Below are 24,857 nucleotides of genomic sequence, written 5' to 3'. Positions count from 1 at the left end.
TGCTCCAGACTAACCCCACATCATGACATTTAAGATTTTTTTTTTTATTAAAAAAATAAATTATCGCAGCTGAAAAAATTATCAAGCTATTTTTTTTTTACTTGCGATTAATTGATTTAACGTATATCGCGACAGCCCTACTCATCACTGCTGCTGTTGAAGAGCCCAGCGCAGCTCTCCACGGAGACCGGTCTCTCTCCCCCAGTGCATGCACAATGGTGTCCTCATGTGTCCAGGAAGGGTGCGTTGAGGGATTCCCACGCCACCAGAGACGTGAGCTGCCGGACGAGAACTGCACCCGTTTACAAGGCCATCAGGCCAGGATGCCAGGCCGTCTATCCCCGTCAAGGGCCGCGGCCAGTGAGAGGGATGAAGCCACTAGAAGAAGCCGCCGCCCCTTGGGCTCCTCCTGCCACAACATATATACTGTATTTAATAAGAATACATATTACTGAAATAAAAATAATATACTTAAGTGAACTGAATACAATGTTTTCAGACACTTAATTATATATTATTTAGAGTTAACAGAAAATGTATTATATCAAATGTGTCATGCTTTGCTGGGGAACAGGAGGAACTTGGAGATGTGAAGTACATCAAGAAGTAAGCTTTTTATGACATCAGACGAACCAGGAGAACACACATAACAGGAGAGGTTGACATCAACAAGTAGACCCGACAAAACCAAACTCAACAGACTGGGGCTTATAAACATAGGGCAATCAGGGGAACACAGGTGCATGGAATCATAAAGTAATCACACTAAACAAGAACATGAAACATGACCAAAAAAGAAAAACAGGTACTAAGACACGACAGACAGTCATCACGCTGTAGAACAAAAGATGGGGGACATGGGTGGTAACTTGAGGGTCAAGAGGAGCACGGACACCTGGGAAGGGGCCGGAAGACAGAGTCCAGGGAGGTGACGATGGAAGGGGAAGCCAGAGAAAAAACAAGAAGGACTTGGAGCAGGTGGAGCAAAGCAGGACCAAGGCCACAGCTATAACCTCAGCCCATGGCGGACGAGGGAGGAAGGAGCCATGGAGGAGGAATGTTCGCCGACTCCGTGGATGGTGGAGAAGCCCGAGATGAAGACGGATAGCCCATGAGCCAGGGCCATGGGGAGTATCCGGAGGTCCTAGGTGGAGCAGATGAGGCCAGTGACTGACACAAAGGCGTGGATCCGGAAGGCCACAGTGGAGCCAGAGTAACAGAGGACTGAGGAGGAGCCAAGAGGATGAAGGATCCTGACTGAGCTGGAGGGACAAAGGGATGAGACGAAGCCAGGGGAGTGGAACCCAGAGACACAGGATGGTCGACACCAGACCAAGGCAGAGCCGGAGAGATGAGGGAGCCTGGAAGAGCTAGTGGACTGCCGACCACGGTGGAGAGGGGGGAGCTGACGGGTCCACGGGCAAACGAGGAGTACAGGGCTTAGGAGTCAAATGAAATTCCAGCCACAGCTACGGTGGTGGATGGTAGTCCCGCAGATCTTACACCGCATAGATGGTGGGATGAGGGTGAGCAGAGGGGCTGCCAGACAACAGCGGAGGAGGAGGCAGTAGCGGGTGGGAGGGCAGGCATTTGTGAGTATCCAGGCTTTCACGACAGAACTTAGGCATGGGAGCCCTCTCCTCTTTGGTGTGGCAAAGTCATTGCACCATACACAGCTCACCCTCAGCTGTGGTGAAGAATGCACAGAGCGTGTTGGCAAGCACCAGGAACAGTCTGGTGTGGCCCTAGAGTGATCTGGACGAAGGAGAGGATCCATAGACACAACGGAAACAAAACACTGAGGAAAAAATGGAAACAAAAATGGAAGGACACGTGGAGGTAACTGTTTTGGTCGGGTATTCTGTCACTCTTCACTGGAGCAAGGGAATGGGAGGAACAAAGAGAAGTAGAATACATCAACAAGAAAGTATTTAATCAAAGGAACCAGGAGAACACACGTAGCAGTAGGTTGACATCAATAAGTAGAACCAGCAAAACCAAAATGAACAGACTGGGGCTTATAAACACAGGGCAATCAGGGGAACCCTGGTGCATGGAATCATTAAGTAATCATCAAACTAAACAAGACCAGGAAACATGACCAAAAAAGGAAAACAGGAACTAAGACAGAGGTAAATACAACAGACAGTCCAGAACAGAGTTATCTTTTGGTTCACATGAGCCAAGGTTATATACGGTATAATTATAATTTTTATTTGTTTATTTATTTATTTTTTACTTTTTTGAAGCTGGTTAACCATTTCGATGGGATCATTGAGTAAGTAGAACTTGAGAACCGAATGAGTCACATTTGTGAACTAGATCAACTAATTTCACTGAAAAGATTTTATTAAAAATTTGATTCAAAATAGAACTAGACAGAATTCAGTCAATAATGGCCTGAAATTCAGACTTATAATATGGTGCATTAGGCATGTAGACCGCTTTTATTGTACTTTTGTATTCTTTTTTAATCACAACTCATCAGAATTTCTAATTTTGTCTTGCACTTGATGGGGAAATGATGATATCATTTTAATTGTTGGTGTGGACTTGAACACAGAAATTATCAAGAGGACCAAACAGTTTCAGTGTGTGATCACACTGTGTCAGGCTGATTTAATTGTAACCATGCAAGTGATGTTTGCTGTGACTGCTGCTAATATGATGGATGCATCTCTGTCATCTCTCTGAGGGATTCTCCCTCATGATCACAGGGCTTCACAACTTACCATTTACATTCGCTTAGACTCTTTGCTCTGACTATTAAAACATAATAGATATTAATGAAATGTATCCCAAACACTTAATCAAGCAGGTGTATAGAGTGTATGATTGAGATTAGTTTTATGTGTTATTTGTTATGAAATCTTAAGTATTCTGCTTTTAAATTGAAGAACCCAGGGAGCCTCCTTCGGAAGTGCAGGCGTTCGCAATCTCCTCCTCCGAAATGAAAGTGATTTGGAAGCCACCCAATCCTGGCCCTGGAAGACCCCAAGGATATGAGGTAAGAGAGGGAGAAATGAATTAATAGATGGTTTGGTGCCTACCTAGACAGCATAATGTATGGTGGAAATGTAAGAAAAATATTTGTTGTGTGTATATGATTAATATGACATATGACTTTAATGTTGTGAAAAAAAAAATAGTTAGTAAGAATTTATTTATTTAGAAATTAACAATTTAATTCAGTAAGGATTATTTCACTGATCAAAAATTACGTTTTAATTATTGCAAACAATTTATTTAAAATAATTGCTTTTCTTTTTTATCTTTCTATTCATTAAAGATTTTTATAAAAATAAACATTACCTGAAATAATACATACAAACTGATTTCATTTCAGCTAGTATTTCAATCTTTGTAATAGTAATTTAGTTTAACTTAATGTACTAATAACTAATAAAAAAAAATATATAGACACACACATACATATAGACATAAAATAACAGTATAGTACCTAATCTAATTAAAAACAAACCAAGTTTCTCAATAAAGTAAATGTGTGTTCTGTATGTTTTGTACTGTTCTCTGAGGTCTTCTTGTAACGTTTGTATTATCCTTTGGGCTGCTCTGTTTGAATAGGTGTGTGGTGGATTGTAGATTTAGAAGTAAACGCCCACTGCTATGATTGGCTAAGAGTAAAAGTGTATGTTTGAGAGTCTAAAGCCTTCATAGATGGACACTTTATTTAAGTCTTTCTGAAAATCCTGCTTTGAATTGTGTCGTGTAAAGGAATCTTTTCATTTGGTTTCTGCGTAGACCTGCGTTTGCCTCTCTCTGTATTTACAATACATGTGTGAATCGGTGGACGGGGCTAACCAGGCAATGATGTCGAAGCAGCTGTTGATCTTGTTCTTCGGAGGAGGTGTTTAGCTACACTATTAAGTCATAAAGTGGCACATTCCACAACCTGCCATTTTGGTAGACTGGCTCTAATATAAGCTGTTTTCTTGCAGGAATGCAGGAATGTTTTTACAGTATGATGAGCTCTTACATGTCAAAAGATAAAGATAATCGTTATTTCTCAGTTCATGACCCCTTAAAGCTCTTTCAAGTGTTATTAGCTTAGCAAATTCCAACAGTACAGTCTAAAGTCAAGTCTTCTGAGGAGCAATGTATGACAATTGTAGCTTATGCAGAATGTTCCAAAACAGTCACTTATGAGGTTCTATGATGGTTAGGATGTTGTCTGAGAAGGCAACTGACTATGTAGACAGAAAGGCAGCTCATCGGTTTTGGAAAAAAAAGTGGCACATATATGATTGTGAACTTCTTGTTTTCCTAATAATTTCTGCAACTGTTCTGCTTTCTGAATAAAGAAAATATTTATTTATTTATTTGTATTATTTTGCAGTGAAATTAAACAGTTTTGTCCTCCAATGAGAAAGATTATCATATTTCATCACAGGGAGATATTACATGCTCACCTATTATGGCCTTCATGCAAAATGTATGACCAAAACCAAGTGACACAATATCTCATGAAATTGGCAGCTTTCACTTTTTGATTTATCGAGGCAACTTAGTCTCATTTTCTTTCTCACTGCAAAAAATCTTAAATAAATCAAAAACAGAAAGTGAAGCAGATTGTCTTGTTGGGAACAGGTGAGCTTCTGGAAGGACATGGAGCAGGAGGAGACGGGGAAGAAGAAGAGGACGACGGGGAATGAGACGACCCTGCTGCTGACGGGGCTGGAGGGAAACACGCAATATCTGATCTCTGTGAAGGGATTCAACAGCGTCGGCCAAGGACCAGCCAGCTCACCCATCAAGATCAGCACCAAGAAAAATGGTGAGTTCCCTTGAAACAGCTCTTTTAGAAACATTATAAAATTGAAAAGCTTCAATGACAAATAAGACTTTTCAAGATCCAAGAAAATTGTCAAATAATTAATGAATTAATAAATAAAGCTCTTAGACATGTACTCGTTGTATTCCTCTTGGTATTATATTAAAAAAAAAAAAACCTTGGTACATTTTAAGGCCTAAATACTATTGGCAAAAATAAAAATCAGATTTAATGTGTCCTAGAACCTCTGCAGTCCCATTTAGATATCGTATACCCGTGTTTTCAAGACTAGTAAAAGCTTTTAAAATTACAAGGTGGTATCACTGATATACTTCATGTATATTGTGTAGAATAAAATGTAAAAACTATATTTAGCTTGTGTTTACCACAGATTGATTTGATGAGTTTAACCAAAAACCCTATTAAAAAACAACCCATTGTCTTTGATCCACTGTTGTTGGAACCAGAAGTGCTTATTTTTGGGTTTTGGACTATACAAAATACGTCATCCCTGCAGCACTCCATTAGTAGCTCATTGCAAAAACCCCACTCTACATGACTGCACATTACACATCAAATACAGTATATTCTGATGTGATTGTCATATCAAACAAAAATTTGATGAATGGCTTGTTGCTGGACCGTTTTGCACACTGTGTCAACATAGTGCTGTCTACCATATAGAATAAGGATGGATGAATAGAATTAGATCTTGAGAGGAGAATAGTAGTTTGTATATACATTTAATGTGATTATTGTTCATTACAGACCTAGTTCATTACAGGTTATCTTTCTCTCTTTCACTGTCTTTTCAGCCCCAAGTGTACCCCCAGGCAACGTGATGTGGATTCAGGAGGGAAACAATGTTTCTTTATCCTGGGATCCAGTGAAAGCAAGGGACAATGAGTCAGAAGTCATTGGGTACAAGGTCAGTGTTGCACACAGATACTGTGGATGTAAAGTAAAACACAACATAACAGTACATGTTTAAAGGTTGTTGGTTTGTTTTTTTTTGTTTTTTTTTTTTTTGTCATTGTAGGTATTATTGCGTCAAGAGGGACGGGGCCACAGCCAAGTCATGAGGACTCCAAACTCAGCCGTGGTCCTGGCGCTACCTGAGGGGGGAACATACATCATCGAGGTGCGTGCAGTCAGCGAAGGAGGTGAAGGAGCCGCCAGCGCTCAGGTCAGAGTGCTCACCTCTTCAGGTAAGCGATTGGCTCAGGTCACATTCACTGGGTGGTTTTTCAGATTTGAGGATGTGTAAATATGGCAGTAGGCTTGACTGCTTTCGCATAATTCCCCTTTAATTACCTTTCCTTTGCACACCAACACAGCCAATTAAGTTTTCCTCCGCTCTCAAAAGGAAAGACAAATTTGAAGCTTACCATCATTATACTATTAGGAGCAGTGGGCTATTTTAGAGCAAATATTACCAAATTCGTTTTTGCTTTTTTATTCCCAAGACCTGTATTTTCTTTCTGCTATGTAAGATGTAATTATAGTGCTTGCAAAGGAACTCTGTGTGGCCTTTAACTTCTCCAAAACTTTCTACAGTTATTACAGCTCAAACCTCTTTAAAGTTGCCCAGACTGCATTCAAACATTGTTTTTTAGATAAGTTTAGTCTTAAGCTACTTTCAGATTGAAACAGATCAATGAGTCTGTTGTTTGCTGTTGGTAATATCTGATACTCCTTCCTCATATCCAACTGTTTCTTTGAAAACTACAGTGATGTCAGTGTGTGCACACTTTAAATGAGACTCTATTTATTTTTGGCTTGTGAATAAACCAATAACCGTTAAAGATTAATGATAAGTTTAAATGTTGAAGATCTCCCACCAGTGGTATTTTAATAAGACATTTATTATAGTATATACAGTATAGTTTGTATTCATACATTTTTGTTTTTATTCATATGTGTTTTCTTCATTTACATTTTTCTTAAGGTTTTAATAATTTAGTGTTTTTGGTCAATTTAAATCAATCAATTAAGTTTATTTAAACAGAAACTGGGGTTCGAGAGCCACGAGAGTTATTTTCAGTCTAGGGTTCATGAGTTGATGAAGTGTACAAATCATATAAATGAAAAATATAGCAATAAAAACAATCCAAATTAAATAATAAAAAAGATATTTTATTTATCTGGATGTCATTTCACCATTAATTGACATCAGAAAATTGTGAAAATGCTAATGTGTGATTGAAACTTAAACTTAAAATCGTAAAAAAAATAAAAATAAAATAATCTCAACCATAAAGTTTAAAAATGTACACTGTTTTCAAGAGCATCATGTGAACTGACACATAAATATCTAATTTCTCTCTCTTTTTTTCTCAATTACAGGAGTGCGTGCGAAAAGTGGCCAGCTCTCTGCCCAGAATCTGCCTCGAGGCTTGACATGGACTGCTCTTTTCATGTCATTAATGGTGCCTTGTTTTCCTTTGTGAGGCTACTGAGTCATGTACTGTTCCTTTAAACTTTCCCTCTGCCTTCTTTCTAAAGAGAACAATCCCAGCCACCCCTGTATGAAGGGGATGGGCTCTCCCTCCTCCACAGAGACTGCCTGCTTTTGCCTGTACCATCAGGAGGACCTAAGGGCCAGCCAAAGGGAAACACTTATTTTCCAAGCATCAAGAATGATGCCTCCAAATCCAGACAACTCCATTGTTTTTATTTTCTGGGCATATTTGTTTCCAGATTTCTGTTTGGAATATCGTTGTAGTATCATGCTGTACAAAGTGTGGAGACAGTTGTTTAAAATTTCCACAAAACTGTAAGAGTTTTTTGTTTTCTTATGGACTGCTTTCCGGAACAGCTCTCCAAGCTGCTGAGGCCGCCCGCAGCTCTGTGTCGCTGTGGTTTCCCTATTTACTTTACTGCATTCATTTGACCCTTCGGCTGCCCAACAAGCAAACGCAGAGTAAGCTCAATAGAAATAAGTGCATTGTTTTCTTATTTACGTGTGGAGAGTTTGGAGACAACAAAGAAAAAAAGAAAAAAACATTTTTATAGTGCTGAAAATCTAACTATTTCCAGACTTGCTTTTTGTACATTGTGTTACCTTTAGAGAAAAAAAAAAGTGGAACAGTGTTGTGTTTCGGTCGGCTGGGTCCAAGTTTTTGAACTTCAGTTTTCATTTTTGTTACATTCAGTGGGGTTTGAGAACTAGCAAGGTTGCTGGGCAACGGGGGGCTGATGGATGAAACATAAAGGGTTTGGACTCAACTTGTCATGCCCAAAAATTTCTGTAGACAGAGCAAAGCTGGTCTGTAACAGTTGAAATAAATGTGATGTATATTTTTAAAAGGCCTCTGGTGTTTTGTGTTCTAGATGAAGAGGAGCGGTGGAAGGTCTTGTAAAATGATTTTGATGGATTCGCTTTCTCAACAAAGTGTGTTGGACATAGAATTGAGTATAAAGAGAACTATTTTATCAAAAATGAGTGTGTCTTCCCAGAATTCAATGGTAAGGGACTAGATAAGTAACCTGAAGGCCTTCATTGCACCTGTTATTGTGATTGGATAAAAATCAGCACTTGACCACTTTAAAAGTATAGTTAAGCCATAAATGAAAATTACCTGAAAACATCTCTAGGTTACGCATGTAACCATGGTTCCTCGAGGGAACGAGACGCTGTGTCGAAAACGAGGAACCATGGTTACATGCGTAACCTAGAGACGTTCCTCTTCAGGAATTAAAGCTGCATCGAAAACGCTACAGGGAATGATGTACCCATGCTGTTAGACTACCAAATCTCATAGATGCCGTTGATACACTCAACTATCCAATGGTTAGATGCAGGAAAGTCCGTTTTGTGGGGACCATAGCTCACTAGCAATTGGTCCAATTTTCTCTGCAGGACAGCTCTGTGGACATATGTGTCCAGCACTCGAGCTGGAGACATACAACTACCTACTTCTGGTCAGACTCCCGGAAGGGAGGAGGGCAGAAGCCCTGCAGTACTATCAGTTGTGGTGTGACAGAGGGAACTTTAGGAACACAACCCGCTCGAGGGTATAGAAGTGCTTTGGCCATGTCGGGCGCAAAGTCGAGATAAGTAGGAGCCACTAAGAGGGCCTGAAGTTCTCTAACTGTCCACAAAGAGGCCACAACCAAGTCCCAGGGGGCGAATACGGGACAGTACTAGAGGCCTCACCTTGTGTAACTAGGGGGTGTCCCAACGACTGACCAGTGAGAGGGACATGGTAGGCCGCAATGGCCATCCTGTAAACCTTCAGCGTGGAGTGGGTCAACCCTGCAGAGAACCTGGCTTGCAGAAACTCCAGAATTGTACCAACTAGGCAGTTAGCTGGGTCAAGCTGATGGTCTCTGCACCATGAGGTGAAGAGTTGCCACCTCAGGACGTACAGTTTCCTAGTTGAGGGAGCTCTGGATTGGAGGATGGTCTCAACAACCTCGGTTGAGAGACTGGATGCTATGAGCTGTGCCCCCTCAGGGGTTTTTATTGTGCCCTGCGCCTGTGAGAGTAGGTCTGTCCTAATCGGTATCTCCCACGGAGAGCCATCGAGGAGCGAGACCAGATCTGGGAACCATACTCGGCCCGACCAGAATGGGGCTACTAACAAAAGACAGACACCGTCCCGGTGTACTCTCGCCAGAACTCCCGGGAGCAGAGCAATAGGGGGATATGCGTACAGACGAAGCCACAGCCAGGTCTATACCATGGTGTCCAGTCCCAGAGAAGCTGGATGAACTAGAGAGAACCAGAGGGAACATTACACTGTCTCTCGAGTCGCAAAGAGGTCCACTTGAGCTTTGCCATGCTCACTATCTGCTTCACCACTTCGGGGTGAAGTTTCCATTTCCCCGGGCCTCTGCTCCTGCCTCGACAGTATGTCTGTTCCCATATTTAGTGTCCCAGGAATATACACTGCTCTGAATGAGGGGAGTTTGCCCTGGGACCACACAAGAATCTGGTGTGCCAGCATGTACAAGGGGCGCGAACGCACACCTCCCTGGTGGTTGATATAAAAGACCACCGATGTGTTGTCGGTGAGCACTAACACATTGTGATCCCTCAGGTCTGGGAGGAAGTATTTTAGTGCTCGATAGGTGGCTAGCATCTTTAGACAATTGATATGCTATGTCAGATGGCAACTGCTCCACAGACCACGGGCAGGGTGGCCACTCATGAACGCACCCCAGCCAGTGAGGGACGCATCCATCGCAACAAGGAGCTCCCAGCACCGGGCCCTGATTCAAGAACCAAAGTTGCTTCCACATGTCTAAGGAACGGAGGCATCGCCGCGTGAGCTTAATAGTTGAAGTGGATTGCCCCTCGACGAAAATCCCTTGGTCTTGAGCCACCAGTGTAGGGGCCAAATCCCACACTATGCTTAGATAGGTGGTTCTCTGAACTGGTGAAAGTACACTTTTCTCAAACCCCGCTCCTCCATGTGAGCGAGAACGACATCTCAATGTCAAACCGCCATTTGTTCTAATTGAGATAGAATCAACCAATCGTTAATATAATTTCGTATGCAGGGTGAGAGTGCAAGGCCGAAAGGAAGTACTCTATATTGGTATGCTTCGCCCCCGAAAGCAAACCTCAGAAACGTCCTGTCTTGTGGAAAAATGGAGACATGCGACTATGAGTTCTGTCATGACAAACCAGTCCTCGGACCTGATTTGTGATACAACATGCTTTATAATGAGCATTTTGAACTTAACATAACTAAGCGATTTAACTGACACAGATCTATAATCAGACGCAACGATAATAATGATACAATTCATATCTAACTTCTCATCATCAGACAAATACTGAATTTTATTCTTCAGAATTAAATGCAGCTAACCAATCAGACAAGTAAACACGGTCTGGTTTGGTGAGAATCACATCAAAACTGAAAATGATGTAATACTCACTTAGTCACACAAACAGTATTTATTTTCCACAAGGAACGCTGGCGACGACTCCCTCTCGAGAAGAGCCCTCCGGCATCGAAGCGTCTACACTGGCTCATACCAGTGCAGGCAGTTGGCTCCCTTAAGAGCCGAAACAGCGTGCTTCGATCCCAGGCAGACCGCGCACAGACTGTGTGTATCCCCACTCATGATGTAGCGAGGAACACACAATCTGAAACGCGATCTGGATCTGGACAAACAACAATAATTAGACTGACAAGACAGAATAATATGCACACACAGAATGCTTGCTGAAAGACGCGAAGCTGATGCCAGCTGCGCGGAATGTGCTTTTATAGCTTCCTGGTTGCTTACGTCACCCCGCCTGTGACGTCACTCTCTTCCATAAGACAGATTACACATGATATTCAAAGTCGCTTATGCTAAATGCGTTCCCCGTATTGTTTTCGACGCAGCTTGTGTTCCTGAAGAGGAAACAAGAATTTCACCCTCCAGCCAACCTCAAGTTTGTTTCTTCATCAGAACAGTTTTGGTGAAATGTAGCATTACTTACTCAACAATGTATCCTCTGCAGTGAATGGGTGCCATCATAATGATAGTCCAAACAGCTGATACAGACAGCTATAAAAATAATAATCCCCCAGTATTACACACGCTCCTGTGAAGTCTTGTGAAGTGAGAAGTTGCATGTTTGCAATAAACAAATCCAGTGTAAAGGTGTTTTAACTTTAAACAGTTGCTTCTGGCCAAACTTCTAGCCCATAATCCATAATAATGCTTTCTACAGTGGCGGCACCCATACCCAAGTGATGTAATGCTAAATTTCTCCAAACCTGTTCCAATGAAGAAAAACTCATCTACATCTTGGATGAGTACATTTTTCACTTACACAACATTCTGGAGTCAGGAATGGATTCTAACCACAGTAATATGTACCACAGTGGCCATGCTACAAATAATTACTGCCCATTGCTTTGATGGATTTTCCAATCTCTTTTTATCTATCAGTAAATGATTGTAACGCTTAGAGTTTTCAATGTGACATTGATATGACTAGAACTTTTGTGGCAGGAGCTCTTTTAGTAATCAAGCTCTGTTATGGGTTCTTGGCACTTTATTTTTATTCTGCTGAGAAGAGACAAGACGCCACACTCTTTCGATCTGGTCACCCGAGTTAATGATCAATATCCCATGAATTATTCCACTGGACTGCTCTTAGAATCTCACCCCCAAATCTCATCCTTCACCGACTTCTAGTCTATTTTCATGGATGTACTTTAAAACATTTTTTTACGCTTTTCTTCACTTCTCAACCCTATGAGCATCATTTACTGTAAGAATGTTTGTAAAGCAGGGAAAACACAATATACTACCTGCCAAAATGACAGGCACATCTTGGATTATCCATCAATTCTGTAAATGAGAGAACATTTTAGGTTAACACATCCCCTGACATGATATGTACTGTATTCAATGTTTTCTGTTTTACACAATAGATGCTGGAAAAGCTTTGGAATGAAGATGTCCTTGTGAAATATATAATATATATAATATATTAGTTAAAGTTGTGACAACCCATACTTGGAATTGGTGCTCTGGATTTAACCCATCCAAGTACACACACAGCAGTGAGAAAGTACAAATGATTTTCAACAGAAATTTTGTTGCATTCAGTGTAGAATGCTTTTAACTGTTGCGGCACAATGATCGCATCCAGTGTAGACACAGTGTTAGTCAACACATGAAAATTATTACTTTTTAAAGCATAACAAAATATTATTGGTAGCACTTTATTTTACAGTCCTGTTCCTCATGTACATACTATGTACTTATTATAGTAATTACAATAACTATGTAATAACTAGGTACTAACCCTGAACCTACCCCTAAACCTAACCCTACCCCATGTAGTTATCTTGTGTTACCAGAACTTTCTTAGATAAATACACTGTAAGTACACTATAAGTACATGTTAGTAGACGTACTGTAAAATAAAGTGCAACCATATTATTACAGTCAAATATAAAGATTTATAATGTACTTTAAAGGGGTCATAAACTGAGAAATCAAAATGCCCTTGATCTTTTGACACATAAGAAGTCATTGTACTATAAAAACATCCTGTAGGTTTCAGAACTCAAAACTTTCTCATTAGTTGAAAAACGTCTTATATTAAAGCCAGTCTGCCAAAACAACCATGTTGTGGAATGTTCCACTTTATGACATATTTGTGTGGCTAAATCCCACCTCCGCAGAAGAAGATCAACACCTGCTTCTAAAGTGCTGGCTGTTTAGCCCCGCCCACTGATTCACGCACGTAGTGTAAATAACAATAGAAGTAAATGCAGGTCTACGCAGAAATCAGTCAATAAAGATGGCACCAAAGACAAACGCTGTGCAGTGTTAAACTGTGGAAAAACAGTTTATGCAGCGCCTTCCTTCTGATCCCAGCATTAGGAAAGAGTGGATGAACTTCCATAGCAATCATAGAGTTTACTTCCGAGGCTACAATCCGCCATGCCTATTCAAATAGACTATTCCGATGAACGGGGTCAAAATTGGACAGAAAATAGCCTACTACTTCTAAAATGTGTTAATTATGTTAATATCTAATGTTTTTAAATGTCAAAATCTTGATAACATTGTAAGTGGACCTCAGAGAGTAGTACAAGATAATTTTGTTATAGGAATTTGACCAGAAATGAAATTCCAAATAAATGTGAGTTTGTATCTGAAGTGAGTCGGTAAGAATTAAATGTATATGTATTTAGAAAACGCTTTCATCCAAAGCAACTTATAGTGCATTCAGGCTAACTGTATTTACCTGACATGTGTTGAATCAAACCCACAACCTTGCACTTCTAACGCAATGCTCTAACACTTGAGCCACAGGAACACCTGTGAAGAACACTGCAAATGTCATAGGGAATAAAGTATGCAATTCATACATTACTTCTCAGGGAGTGGAATTTAAACTTGATCAATCACTGTGGACCACCTAAGTACTACACAACATTTAGTTTTTATACAGATATGTCATCATGCTAGAACCCCCTGCATAACTCAAGTATAGCTTGTGGCTGATATTGCATGGTTTTGCAACAACAACAACAAAAAAACTGGGAATTGAAAGCTCAAACCTTTGCCTATCAGAAAATTGCTTGAGCTGCTGTTTTATTATGCTTTTAGATTACTTAATCCCCAACTGCTTCATTCTAAAACTATTGATTTGTTTCCTGATTATTCACATACTCTCAGTCATGGGGGGTACTTGGTGCATGATAATAATTCCTTTGGGTGGTCCCTCAAGCGCCCCTTGCAAAACACCTCATTGGATTCCTGGTGCATTCTGCAGAGTTCAACAAGGTCGCGGCTGGGACTCCCTGTGGGGACTGTCTTCAGGCCCTGCTTGTTTCTTCTGGAAGCTTAAAAACATCTCCATCACCTGGGATTGTCATTTTTTTTTTATCTAATTGAAGGAATAATTCTGTCATAATTTACTTGCCCTTGTGACGTTCCACTTTCTTTTAATTAGAGAAAAAAAGCCAAATGAAGGCTGTGGGATATATCCTCATACCCATACTGCTGGCATAACACACTTTACTGATCCCAAAGATGACATTTAGGTGCAAAACAGCATCTATAAATAGTAAAGAACCCAAAAAGTGCCACTATATACAGTAGATACAATACAATGGGTCATCGCAAGATAGAACAATGTCAATTATGCATGCATTTAGCTGCTAATTTGGATATTTCAATGCATATTGATGTATCTGTATTTGTAAGTGGGCCTGTTTTGAACAATGAATTTTGCAGTGTTTTTATCTCTTGCCGAACAACACCGGGTGCTTCTACATGAACACTAATGTGGCAAGCTTTAATTATTCATGCAACACCTGTCTATGTCAGTGCATCTGATTTATGGTAATGGATTATCTACCCTGCAAAGAGGGCCGCATACTTCCGAGTGCCCAGAGATGTGGTGTCAGCAATTAGAACACACTCTCCCAGCAGGCATGTGAAGCATTGATAGTCTGGGAGTGAGAGGAAAGTGAGAGCTAAACCATGGAGGGATGCTCTTCAGCCGCTCATCAGAGCCTGGCATCTGAAGCAGATGTTATATGGATTGGATTAATGCACTCTGAGAGCTTTTAACAGTCAGGGGTTTCAGATGTTTTCATGCACATACACACATTTTTTTTTTTTTTCAGATACAACTTAACCATATAAATCCTGCAAGCTCTGCCAATAAGAGTGGACAAATATTGCAAAGTCTAGATGTGCAAAGTTATAGGCTAAAGCCTATAATTAAAGCAAAAGGGTGTTCAACAAAATATAGACACAAGGGGTTGATCCTTTTTCAAACTCAGCAATTTTGTTTCTTTTTATTATTACTATTATTATTTATTTTTGAAATGTTGATATTGGGTGTTAAAAGATGCTTTGAGTAAATAAAGCTGTGCAAAACAAAAACTGTGTCCATCTTCATTTCAAGCTGCTACGCAACGAAATGTGATTATTTTAAAGAGGGCTTATTCTTTTCTATGCCCACTGTATATGAAACATAAAAGACTGCTATATCAAACATCATGCTCAACAAAAAACACAAATGCATTTTTCCCCCAAAGGTAAAAAAAAAAAAAAAAAAAAAAAAAAAAAGATAAAATGGAAATGTTTCTCTTCTGCCATATATATTTGTTGCATCATGTGACTCAAGAATCAATACCATTTGGTGTCACTTACCTAACTGGTGGTATTACCATTTTATTTTATTTATTTCTTAACTAAACACAAGTGGGAAAAAAAATGTCTTTGATTCCGCAGAAGGAAGAAATATCAGTGAATATCAGCATAAATTAGGTTCCAATCACCTCTGTCTTGTTTTCTTAACTCTGCTTATAGTAATCTCCTAATTTAGTATTATTTAGTATTATTACTAGTATTATTGTTCTGTTGTTTTTAAGTGGTATTCATGGCACCAAAAAGTAGACTATGGTACTGGTGTTCATTGCATGATTCACTGGATAGGCAGTTTACTTGCATGACATACTTGCACTGCACTGTCCATTTGGTTTAGGATTTTCACAGCTCAGTTGAAGGCTTTAGCTTCCATACAGCTCGTAAGCAAATAAATCAGACTTTGTGATGATAATGACATGATAATGAAGTAGTATAACAAACAAATACAAGATAATTCACCATTCCTATACCCAACAAATTAAAAATGCTTTTAATATTAATATATCATTCATTTTTAGTAAACTTTTACACTAAACAAAGATTCAAAGAGTCCTTTATTTATAGATTGAGTAGAGTGTATGGACTATGTTAACTGAGCCTTAATGCAATGCATGATTTTCTAAACATGTAAATATGTTTTTTTTTTTTTTTTTTTTTTCATGGAATGTAATGTAATTAATTATATTTCCCAGTTAACATTAGCTAAGTGCTGGTAATTAATTATTATGTCCAGTGATTTTATAATTAAAAGCTCAGCTGGTACATAAAACAGAGTTACTATAAGAGAATGTTAATGTCGACATGACACAGCACTCACAAACAATTATAATTTCCACAATGTAATGTTATTCTGATTTAAATGTGATAGTTAATGAGAAAAACTGTAATGTCTACAGATGTGCATCTCTTCTGATGAGTTTTCTGTAATTCAACCTAGAGAATTTGAGCAATAAACTAAATGCAGACAAAAGATGGTGAAGTGTGTGTGCTATGAATTATTTGGGTATTTGAATATGCAAATTTAATCAGGGTATGGCAATCAAGCTTTCTTTTGTTTTCCAGACAACTCCAGTGAGCTTATTAGATGAAACTTTTCTGTCTGTGACCTCCTTCCATGAGCAGTTTGGAAGGGGGCATCCGCTGTACTCCAGTCCCCAGTCAGCATGGTGTTTGGATTATACTGATGTGTTCTACAGGAGAAGGGAGGCACTGATGCAAAGCAATCTAATTATCCAGTCATCAGCCAGGCTAGCAGGTGGGCAGGCCTCCGAGCTCTAGAAAGGTAGAATGACGTCCTCACTGCATTAGCAGTGTAACCATGCTCTAACACATGACATATGGGATGTGTCTCAAAACCTAAAGGACACCTAGATAGTCTTTTGGGGCAACACAAGCATAGTTTTGAAGAAATGGCTTTCTCAAATTGTAGGTAACAACGTTATGATACCTTCTATCTTTTAAGTTTTGATAACACCTTGTTTCGATGGTCCACTTCTAGTAGACATTAGTGGACATTCTACTAAGTAACTGCATGTCATCTACAAGTCAAGTATTTGTAGAATATCTGATTATTAATTTATGTTAATACTGTATTTTGATGGTCCCTCAAAAGACACTGATTATTTGGAATTTTGCAAGTTAATTTTGCATGTTAATTTATTCTACTAAACTTAAACTTAAATTATGCCTAACTTAACCATTTCTACTGTTCAACATTTGGTCTTAAAATCCACATGGGGTAACTTGATGGTAAATGGTAAATGGACTGCATTTATATAGCGCTTTCAACAGACCACATGGCTATCCAAAGCGCTTTACAAATTGCCTCACATTCACCCATTCACACACTCATTCACACTCATTCATTAATTTAGATTAATTAATTACACAAAAAATAACGCGTTAACTAAGATTAATTAATTACAGAAAAAAAATTCCAGCGGAACGTTTCTCACTGGATGAGTTTCGGCAGACCGGTTATACTGAAGCACCAACTAGCGTCCGCATATCACCAAAGAGTAAATACTCTTTGATATCACTGCAGCACATCGAGCCTCAAGTATCACCTCGACGCAAAACATATAGCAGCTAGCGTGGACTTTACACTTTATGTTGAACTATGTATTATTTTGTTGGTGCAACAGTTTATGCTGAACTCTTTATTGTTTTGGCCAAGGTTATTGAGAGTTGGACTTAGTATGTTATGGCCTCTGAAGCAACAGAGAGATGTTTTCTAATAGTCAGTGTTTCCAATGTTCTGAATGTAATTGACAGTATTGTGTTTTACTTAAAAAAACTCTTTACAGAAGGTTCCAGCACCTATAAGCTTCCTGAATTTCTGAAATGTACTATTTCTAAATTGTTTCTAAATATGCTATTGCTACACTTCATGGCAAAAATTGCACTGGTCTGCTAGACTTGGTTGAACAAAAATAAACAATATTTTGTTGCTTAAGCTTGTGTGATTCAGTCATTATTCAATGGTATACTATTAATCCATGTGAAAAAAAATTACTTCTCACTGTTCTCAGGTCAAATATTTATCTGCGATTAAAATGCGATTAATTTCGATTAATTACAAAGCTTCTAATTAATTAGATTAATTTTTTTAATCGAGTCCCGGCCCTAAGATTTATATTTGAATAGACATATGTGAATGCATGGGAACAACTTAGCATGTGTGGCTAATGTCTGCTGGGTTTTAGGGAGCAATTACAGTCGCCCAATAACATGAGCCCATCTGCCTGGTGATAAAGTTCTGTTCCACCATTCTTTGTGTGAATAGCAACTTTCTGGAAGCATTTCCAATAGTCCTCTGAGTTGCTTGATAAAGTCTTTTTAATGCAGTATAGAGTTCAGGAGACTCCATGGGCCTGTTTCTGCATCCTCTGTAAATGAGACAACATTAACATTCTAATGTGTTTGTGTTTAGTTGAGTGATTTTCTGTCAAGAAACTTCTGTGAAGTCTTGTCAAAAAAAAAAAAAAAAAAAAAATTGTGATGCAATGCTATATGAGTGAACACACATTTTTTTCAGGGGAATGCAATAGTTTTGCAAGTGAAGGCAAATATTTTTTCTGTGTTTTGCTTGGGAATTTGAGGTTTCTTGAAACGCAATACTTCTGTGAGAGAACGCAAATGTTTTGTGAGCAAACGCAAAAGCATAAAAATACAATTTTTTCCTCCCATTTAATTAGTATTATTTTTTCTAGTTCAGTGTCCACCTAGTTGCTCAATAGAAAATATCTTCTGCCCTTTAAAATATAAATTGCATTATTTGCTTAAACAAAAGTATCGCATCAAGTCAAGTGTGCTTTATAGTCAATTCTTCCACATGTAGAGTACATTACGGTGCCCGTAAAGTGACTTGTTCGGTTTACTTAGTTTTATATTTAGACAAATCCATCTTTGATAAACCTGGGTTGCTATGGTCATGTAGGTTTGTTTATGCATTAAACTCGTGGAAACTTTGTAAGCTCCTCTCTGTGTGGTGTCTAAAATGTTTTTACCTCGTGTTAGAAAGTGTATGTGTTAATGTATTTTTAACACACTCTTATGCGGTCTTGCCGACATCCAGCAGAAACTCACGACTGTATGTGTGCTTAAAGACAGGTAGACACGATGACGACGTACAAAAACACTGCGACTCACAAAACAAAAAACACGAAAACACCGTTCTGTCAGGACAGAGTGAAGCCACTGCGTGTGGACGCGCCGCCATTACAAACACATTCAACCAAATTAATGCAGCAACAAAGGTAATCAGACTTATCTAGTATAGCAATGCAAATTAACATTTGAAATGCTGAGTTTTATTGCTCCCATCCATAATACATGTTATTGGATATTTATAAAAATGAGACAAGCCCTTCAATGTCACATCCCCTCCCCAGGGATGTCAAATCCCAAACATTCATAATGGCTTTTTGGCTCCACCAATTACTTTACATCAGTAATAAAACAGGAAGTACCGCCCTAAACTCATGCCATTGGTTCAGACAGAAGTTGATATCATATAAAGTGATATTTTGAACAGTGTTCTAATCAAGACCTGCTCATTCAAATCCAAGTACATAGTAAAAAATTAGTGTAATTTTAACTGTAAAATATTGTAAAAACTACAAAAATACTATGTTAACTTTAAGTTGCAGTACTGTATACAGGGAAAAAAAACTGCAAAAGATCTAACCAAATATGGGTAATATCAGGTAATTTTACAGTAAAATTTTACAGTAAAATCAGTTAAGTGTACAATGTTTACTGTAAAATGATATTCCCAGTATTCCCTGCATCACACACCACATTTGAAAGTATTTATGTTACTCAATGGTTTTGTCATGTTTGTTATCAGTTATGTTCTTTGTGGGCTATTTAAGTGTTGCATTATTTAAGTGTCTTGAGTGTTACCATTACAGTGTTTAGTGTTTGCGTGAATCTTCTATATATTAGTATATGTGGAAAAGCTACTTGTGATGAACCGATTCTTCATACTGAGACTGTTGTCTCTTTAACCACTTGCATTTTTATAGTGATTGTAAATTTATATTAAGATGCAAAACAGATTTTATTAGCAGTGTGCATTGTTGAATTTACAAGTTTACACTCAAATGTTCTTATTCTGGCAACCACAGCTGGCAAATTATTATTATGTTTTATTTTTTTTTTAGGTTGAGTTCAAGTGAAGACTGATACCAGAATACATTCAAATCAGGAATGAATCCAAATGCTCCCAAGTCCATGAAAAGATAAAGACTATGAAAATATCCTCCTGTTGGTATATGTGGTTTATGGGGACTCTCCATAGGCGTAATGAGTTTTATTCTGTACAAACTGTATTTTCTATTGCCCTACCCCAACCCTACACCTAAACCTAACCCTCACAGGAAACTTTGTGCATTTTTGGATTTTCAAAATAACTAATTCTGTGTGATTTGTAAGCGTTTTGAATTACGGGGACACTAAAAATATCCTCATAAACCACCTCCTCATTGTAATACCTGTGTCATACCTATGTCATTATACAAATTTGTGTACTCATTTGTGTACATAAACAGCTCACACACACACACACACTTTAATTTTAAAGAATGCTAGACATTTTCAAGGTCCATTTGAATTGCCACTATTTTGTTTTCAGGCCTTCTCTTATTGGACTTTATAATGTGAGATGCAAAAGGCATTTGTGAGAATTTTTGGAAAATAAAGGTGTGCTATCTTTTCTGGGAGTTGATGAAGGGAAGGTAAACAAAAGGATACATCCCCTCGGATTTCAGAATGTGCAAAAGGCCTTACAATATATCCCTTTGCCTTTTACATAATCATTGTTTCATCTAAAGTGTAGCCAGGCTCAGTCATGTCTATGTGTACTTGTTGTGTTGTCAGATTTGAGTGATCCTCTGGGGTGCTGATGGAGACAGTTTATGCTCCTTATCAGCATCAGGACAATATGAAAGCCAGTCAACAACGTGCTGCAGCTCCATACACTCTCCGGTAGCCTCCTCGCAGTCTCTCTCCTGTTACGCTCCAGAAAAAATTGGATGGATTACAGGCGATATGCTGCATGGATCTAACCTGACATTGAATGGAGATCGTGCAGCAGGCTGCATCTAATGAGGCTTTGGTATTGAAGTTTTTCACAGTGTTGACATCTTTGGCATATATGGTGAAAGTACAGAGATCTATTGACTTGACTAAAAAAAGAGGCAGCACTCACGATTTTGCAACAGGCCATTCTGTAACCCTGATAAAACCTCTCCCTTGATGTGAGCCAGTAGATGTTTCTTTACTGGCTATGGAGCAGTTGGAGTGACTCCTGAAACACATTATTTGCCTATTGATTGATTCAGTTGAGCTCTGTTTCAAAACCCAAATGACTTGTTTGCTATCTACATAGCTGCCTTTCAAGGAAACATCGTAAGTGAAATGGAACCACAAAATCAACTGGATTGGGAACAATCAACAAGCAACTCCATGTGGCACATGCACAACAAAATTAGAGCTACTTGAGACATACATGACTTTCTTGTTAGCATGTTGCTAAGCTAAAAGTGTGATGAACTGGTAGAATAATAAATACATGTTGCCTAATATATATATACTTGCTGTCTAAATAGGGAGCTCACTAGGTTTAGAAAGCAAAAATTCTCAGAACGTTCTGCCATGGTTCTCCCAGTAAAATTAATAAAATGTTCATTCTGATCTTTAATAATGTTCTCAAAACGTTAGCACAGAAATGTTACCTATTTATACATTGTGTATGCCCATTTATACACAGAGTTTAAAACCATTAAAAAATAAATAAATACAATTTTCATAACTTAATGAGAACCTTAAAATAACATATTTGGTAACACTTTAGTACAGGGACAAATTTGCACTATTAACCAGTTAGGATGTCTATTAATAACATATTGGCTGTTTATTATAAAAAGCACCTACTACCTTACTAGGCCTAAATTCACTCAGTAAACTGCAATGAATGAAATGTTCCTTTATATAAAATCTGTGTTTGTGAACTACAGCAGGCTAGAAATAACGGTCTCTATTTTTTTGCCACTTTGTCCCGCTCTGGATCAGGTCACAGGGTTTAGCTCTAGTTTCACACTAGAGTGAGCCTGAAAAGCACCCTGGAAATGATTTTGTGCTATCAATCCTAGTCCTGTCAGTCTCCACAGTGCCTTCAAGGTAAAGCTTGTCTCTATCAGGATGTGATGAATTACTTTATCTGCTCAACTGACCATTTGAAAAAAAAAAAAAAATCTATTAAGACCATCACACAGAGACCTGAAAGTGATGCCATTGTTCACCCAGTCGTTGTGTTCATCTGTTTGTGAGAGGTGCTCGTGGAGTAATGTGTGCTCTAGGTGCATGATGTGCATTATGTGTATAATGTTTAACTGAAGATCTTTTTTTATTGATTTATTGAATAAGTGTGGGGGACCTGGGTAAATTCTCACCAGGGCTTTACTTTATCTCTGTAGCTTTATATGGATTATATGTTATATAGATTATAAGTAGCACAACAGTTTGGAAAGAAAAATAGTAGTAGAAGAGTAGGTAAGCACATTTGCCCTGTTTGTTTTGTTTTTTCTTGTTATTCGTGTTTGTAGTTCTGATCCAAATCCTTCACAAAAGCGCAATGGATTGTGGGCAATATTAGCCATTAGAGTTTGCACGGATCCACACATCATTAATCTACCTGAAATAATAGACCATCCGGGGACTTTTGGCACACACTTTTCAACCTACTATGCTTTGGGACACCCTTATTATAACCTTGCATACTATTTAGGATGGGTAGTAGGCTATGAACATTGGGACGCAAGGATAGACTCTGTAGAAGAAGTCAATATGGAGGTGTTAAGGGGTTAGTGAGGATTAAATTAGTTTACGGCGATGAACAGAACTGGCCTCCCATTGTTAGATGATTAACTAAACTTTAAAATCTTCTGCGAAACTGGAACAGAAAAGGCTTGTTCTTTTTTTTGACTGAATGAATATATCAAATGAAGGCATTTTGAATTAAAGACTTTAAATCTCTGCTCAGTATATTTACCAAGGACAGCTGTGTTTCTTTCTGAATCTTCTCTGTCCCTAATGGCTCAGTAGATACAGATTACTGAGAATTTTTCCTCTGGTGAAAGTGCATGCAAGTGCATGTAACCAGTTACTTTAGTACAAATGTGTATGGTTAGCAAATGTAGTCAGTTAAATGAGAGAGTGTAGAGGTTTATCACCCGGTGTGAATGTGAATCAGCTCCAAAGGCAAACTAAAGGAAATCCAATTTAGATTTAATGAGGTGTGGGCTTGGAAGGAACATGGCCTACTCCTGCTTGCTGAAAGGGGATTGATAAATGAAAATGTCTTAAACTGTTCCGACGTTTTCTGAGGAATTATTCCAAAAAAGTATAAATTTCACGCCAAATATATGATGGGCATAGATTCCAACAGATCCAATCAAAGGATATCAAAACTGTCTGGTTTACTTGAAACCTGAAATAACCTTCTAATCGATATATGTCATTATTTATTCACCTCATTCTGTGTTTAACAAAAGAAAGGAAGCTGTAGAGGTTTGGAACATCATGAGGATGAATAAATGCTCACAGAATTAGAATTTTTAGGTGAACTATCTCTTTAAAAATGCTTTATGTTTACCTAATACTTTCCGTGAACTGTCTGCTTCTGAAAAATCTGAATGTGTTTATATAAAATTGAGTATGACGGAGCTGTTTGCACTGTGTATATATTTCTGGAAATGCATGTAGGTTTCAGCATTTCCTTTTACTTTCATGCTATGGTGCCAATGCCTTTGATTTGATTAAATACTGAAGTGAGACTAAGGTTTATTGAATTTATTTTATTTGATTTATTTGAGACATTCAACATAGCAGGAAAAACAAAGCCTCTCATGGGTAAACACTCACTCAAGCATTCTGCAGCATACAATTATTATTATTTTTTTTTTTTATTTGCAATCTTGCATTCTTATATTCACACATCACCTATCCAAGAAATGCTTTCTCTCTGTCATTTAGAGCTTTTTCAGAAAATTTTATGGGGACACAAAAATACAAATATCCTCCAAATTAGTGAAAATTGGCCTTTAAAGTTTGCCCTGAATGTTAGTTGTGTACCTGTTGATCTTAAATATGAATGCTTTGTATATTTAAGACCCAATTAAATTACTTGACAAGTGCAGTTCCCTTTCAGTTGGTCACTCTCGACGTCAAGTCTCTGCTCTGCATCGCATCGCTCTGCTCAACTGTGTCTGCTGTGAAATACGAGTTCAGCATGCTCTCGGAAGCTTCGTGTGTTGGCGAGACGGCGCTTCAGCAGCGGTCATCCTGTGTCGATTGGATTGCACACTTCAGGCTGCACTACCCCTGTCATGTTGCAAATGGCCAATTCCCCTGTGAGGGATCTCTTTTTTCGGTATGGAGTTGGATTCAGTCGAACAGACAGCATGCTTCACAGAGGAACGTGCGCGGTCGTTGCTAGCCTGCTTGAATATGTTCAAGAGCAGGACAGCAGTCCCACTGAAACTCTTTCAGAGGCTCCTGGGGCATATGGCGGCCGCGGCGGCACTTACACCGCTCGGCCTATTACATATGAGACCGCTCCAGCACTCCAGTCCCGAGGTGGGCGTGGAAGCGCGGCACTCACCGGGTCCAGGTTACACCGGCCTGTCGCCAAACCCTCACTCCGTGGTCAGATCTAACATTTCTCTGGGCAGGGGTGCCCCTAGAGCAGATCTCCACGCATGCTGTGGTTTACACGGATGCCTCCACCACTGGCTGGGGGGCCACGTACAATGTGCATGCAGTCTCAGGGGTTTGGACGGGCCCGCAGCTGCAGTGGCATATCAATTGCCTAGAGTTGTTAGCAGCGCACCTTGCCTTGAACCATCTCAAAGGTCTCTTACGAGGC

At 39.0% G+C, this 24,857-nt stretch overlaps 1 protein-coding gene across 4 annotated transcripts in view; it reads left to right on the top strand.

The window, feature by feature from the left end:
- The window catches only part of LOC113061786 (contactin-5), a 265,848-nt gene extending 257,568 nt beyond the window's left edge, over nt 1-8,280 (top strand). For 2 of the 4 annotated variants that reach the window (XM_026231223.1, XM_026231222.1), the window contains exons 20-24: nt 2,898-3,007; nt 4,609-4,795; nt 5,608-5,720; nt 5,832-6,000; nt 7,139-8,280. In XM_026231223.1, the coding sequence (XP_026087008.1) occupies nt 2,898-3,007; nt 4,609-4,795; nt 5,608-5,720; nt 5,832-6,000; nt 7,139-7,242 (683 nt within the window). In that variant the 3' untranslated portion in view covers nt 7,243-8,280. The remainder of the gene's footprint in view (nt 1-2,897; nt 3,008-4,608; nt 4,796-5,607; nt 5,721-5,831; nt 6,001-7,138) is intronic. The other 2 variants (XM_026231224.1, XM_026231225.1) reach the window with 1 other exon arrangement.
- The last annotated feature ends 16,577 nt before the right edge of the window (nt 8,281-24,857 follow it).

The sequence above is a fragment of the Carassius auratus genome, chromosome 43 (assembly GCF_003368295.1).
Source record: "Carassius auratus strain Wakin chromosome 43, ASM336829v1, whole genome shotgun sequence".
In the NCBI taxonomy this organism is placed as follows: domain Eukaryota; kingdom Metazoa; phylum Chordata; class Actinopteri; order Cypriniformes; family Cyprinidae; genus Carassius; species Carassius auratus.
This window is presented reverse-complemented; position numbering and strand designations above follow the sequence as displayed.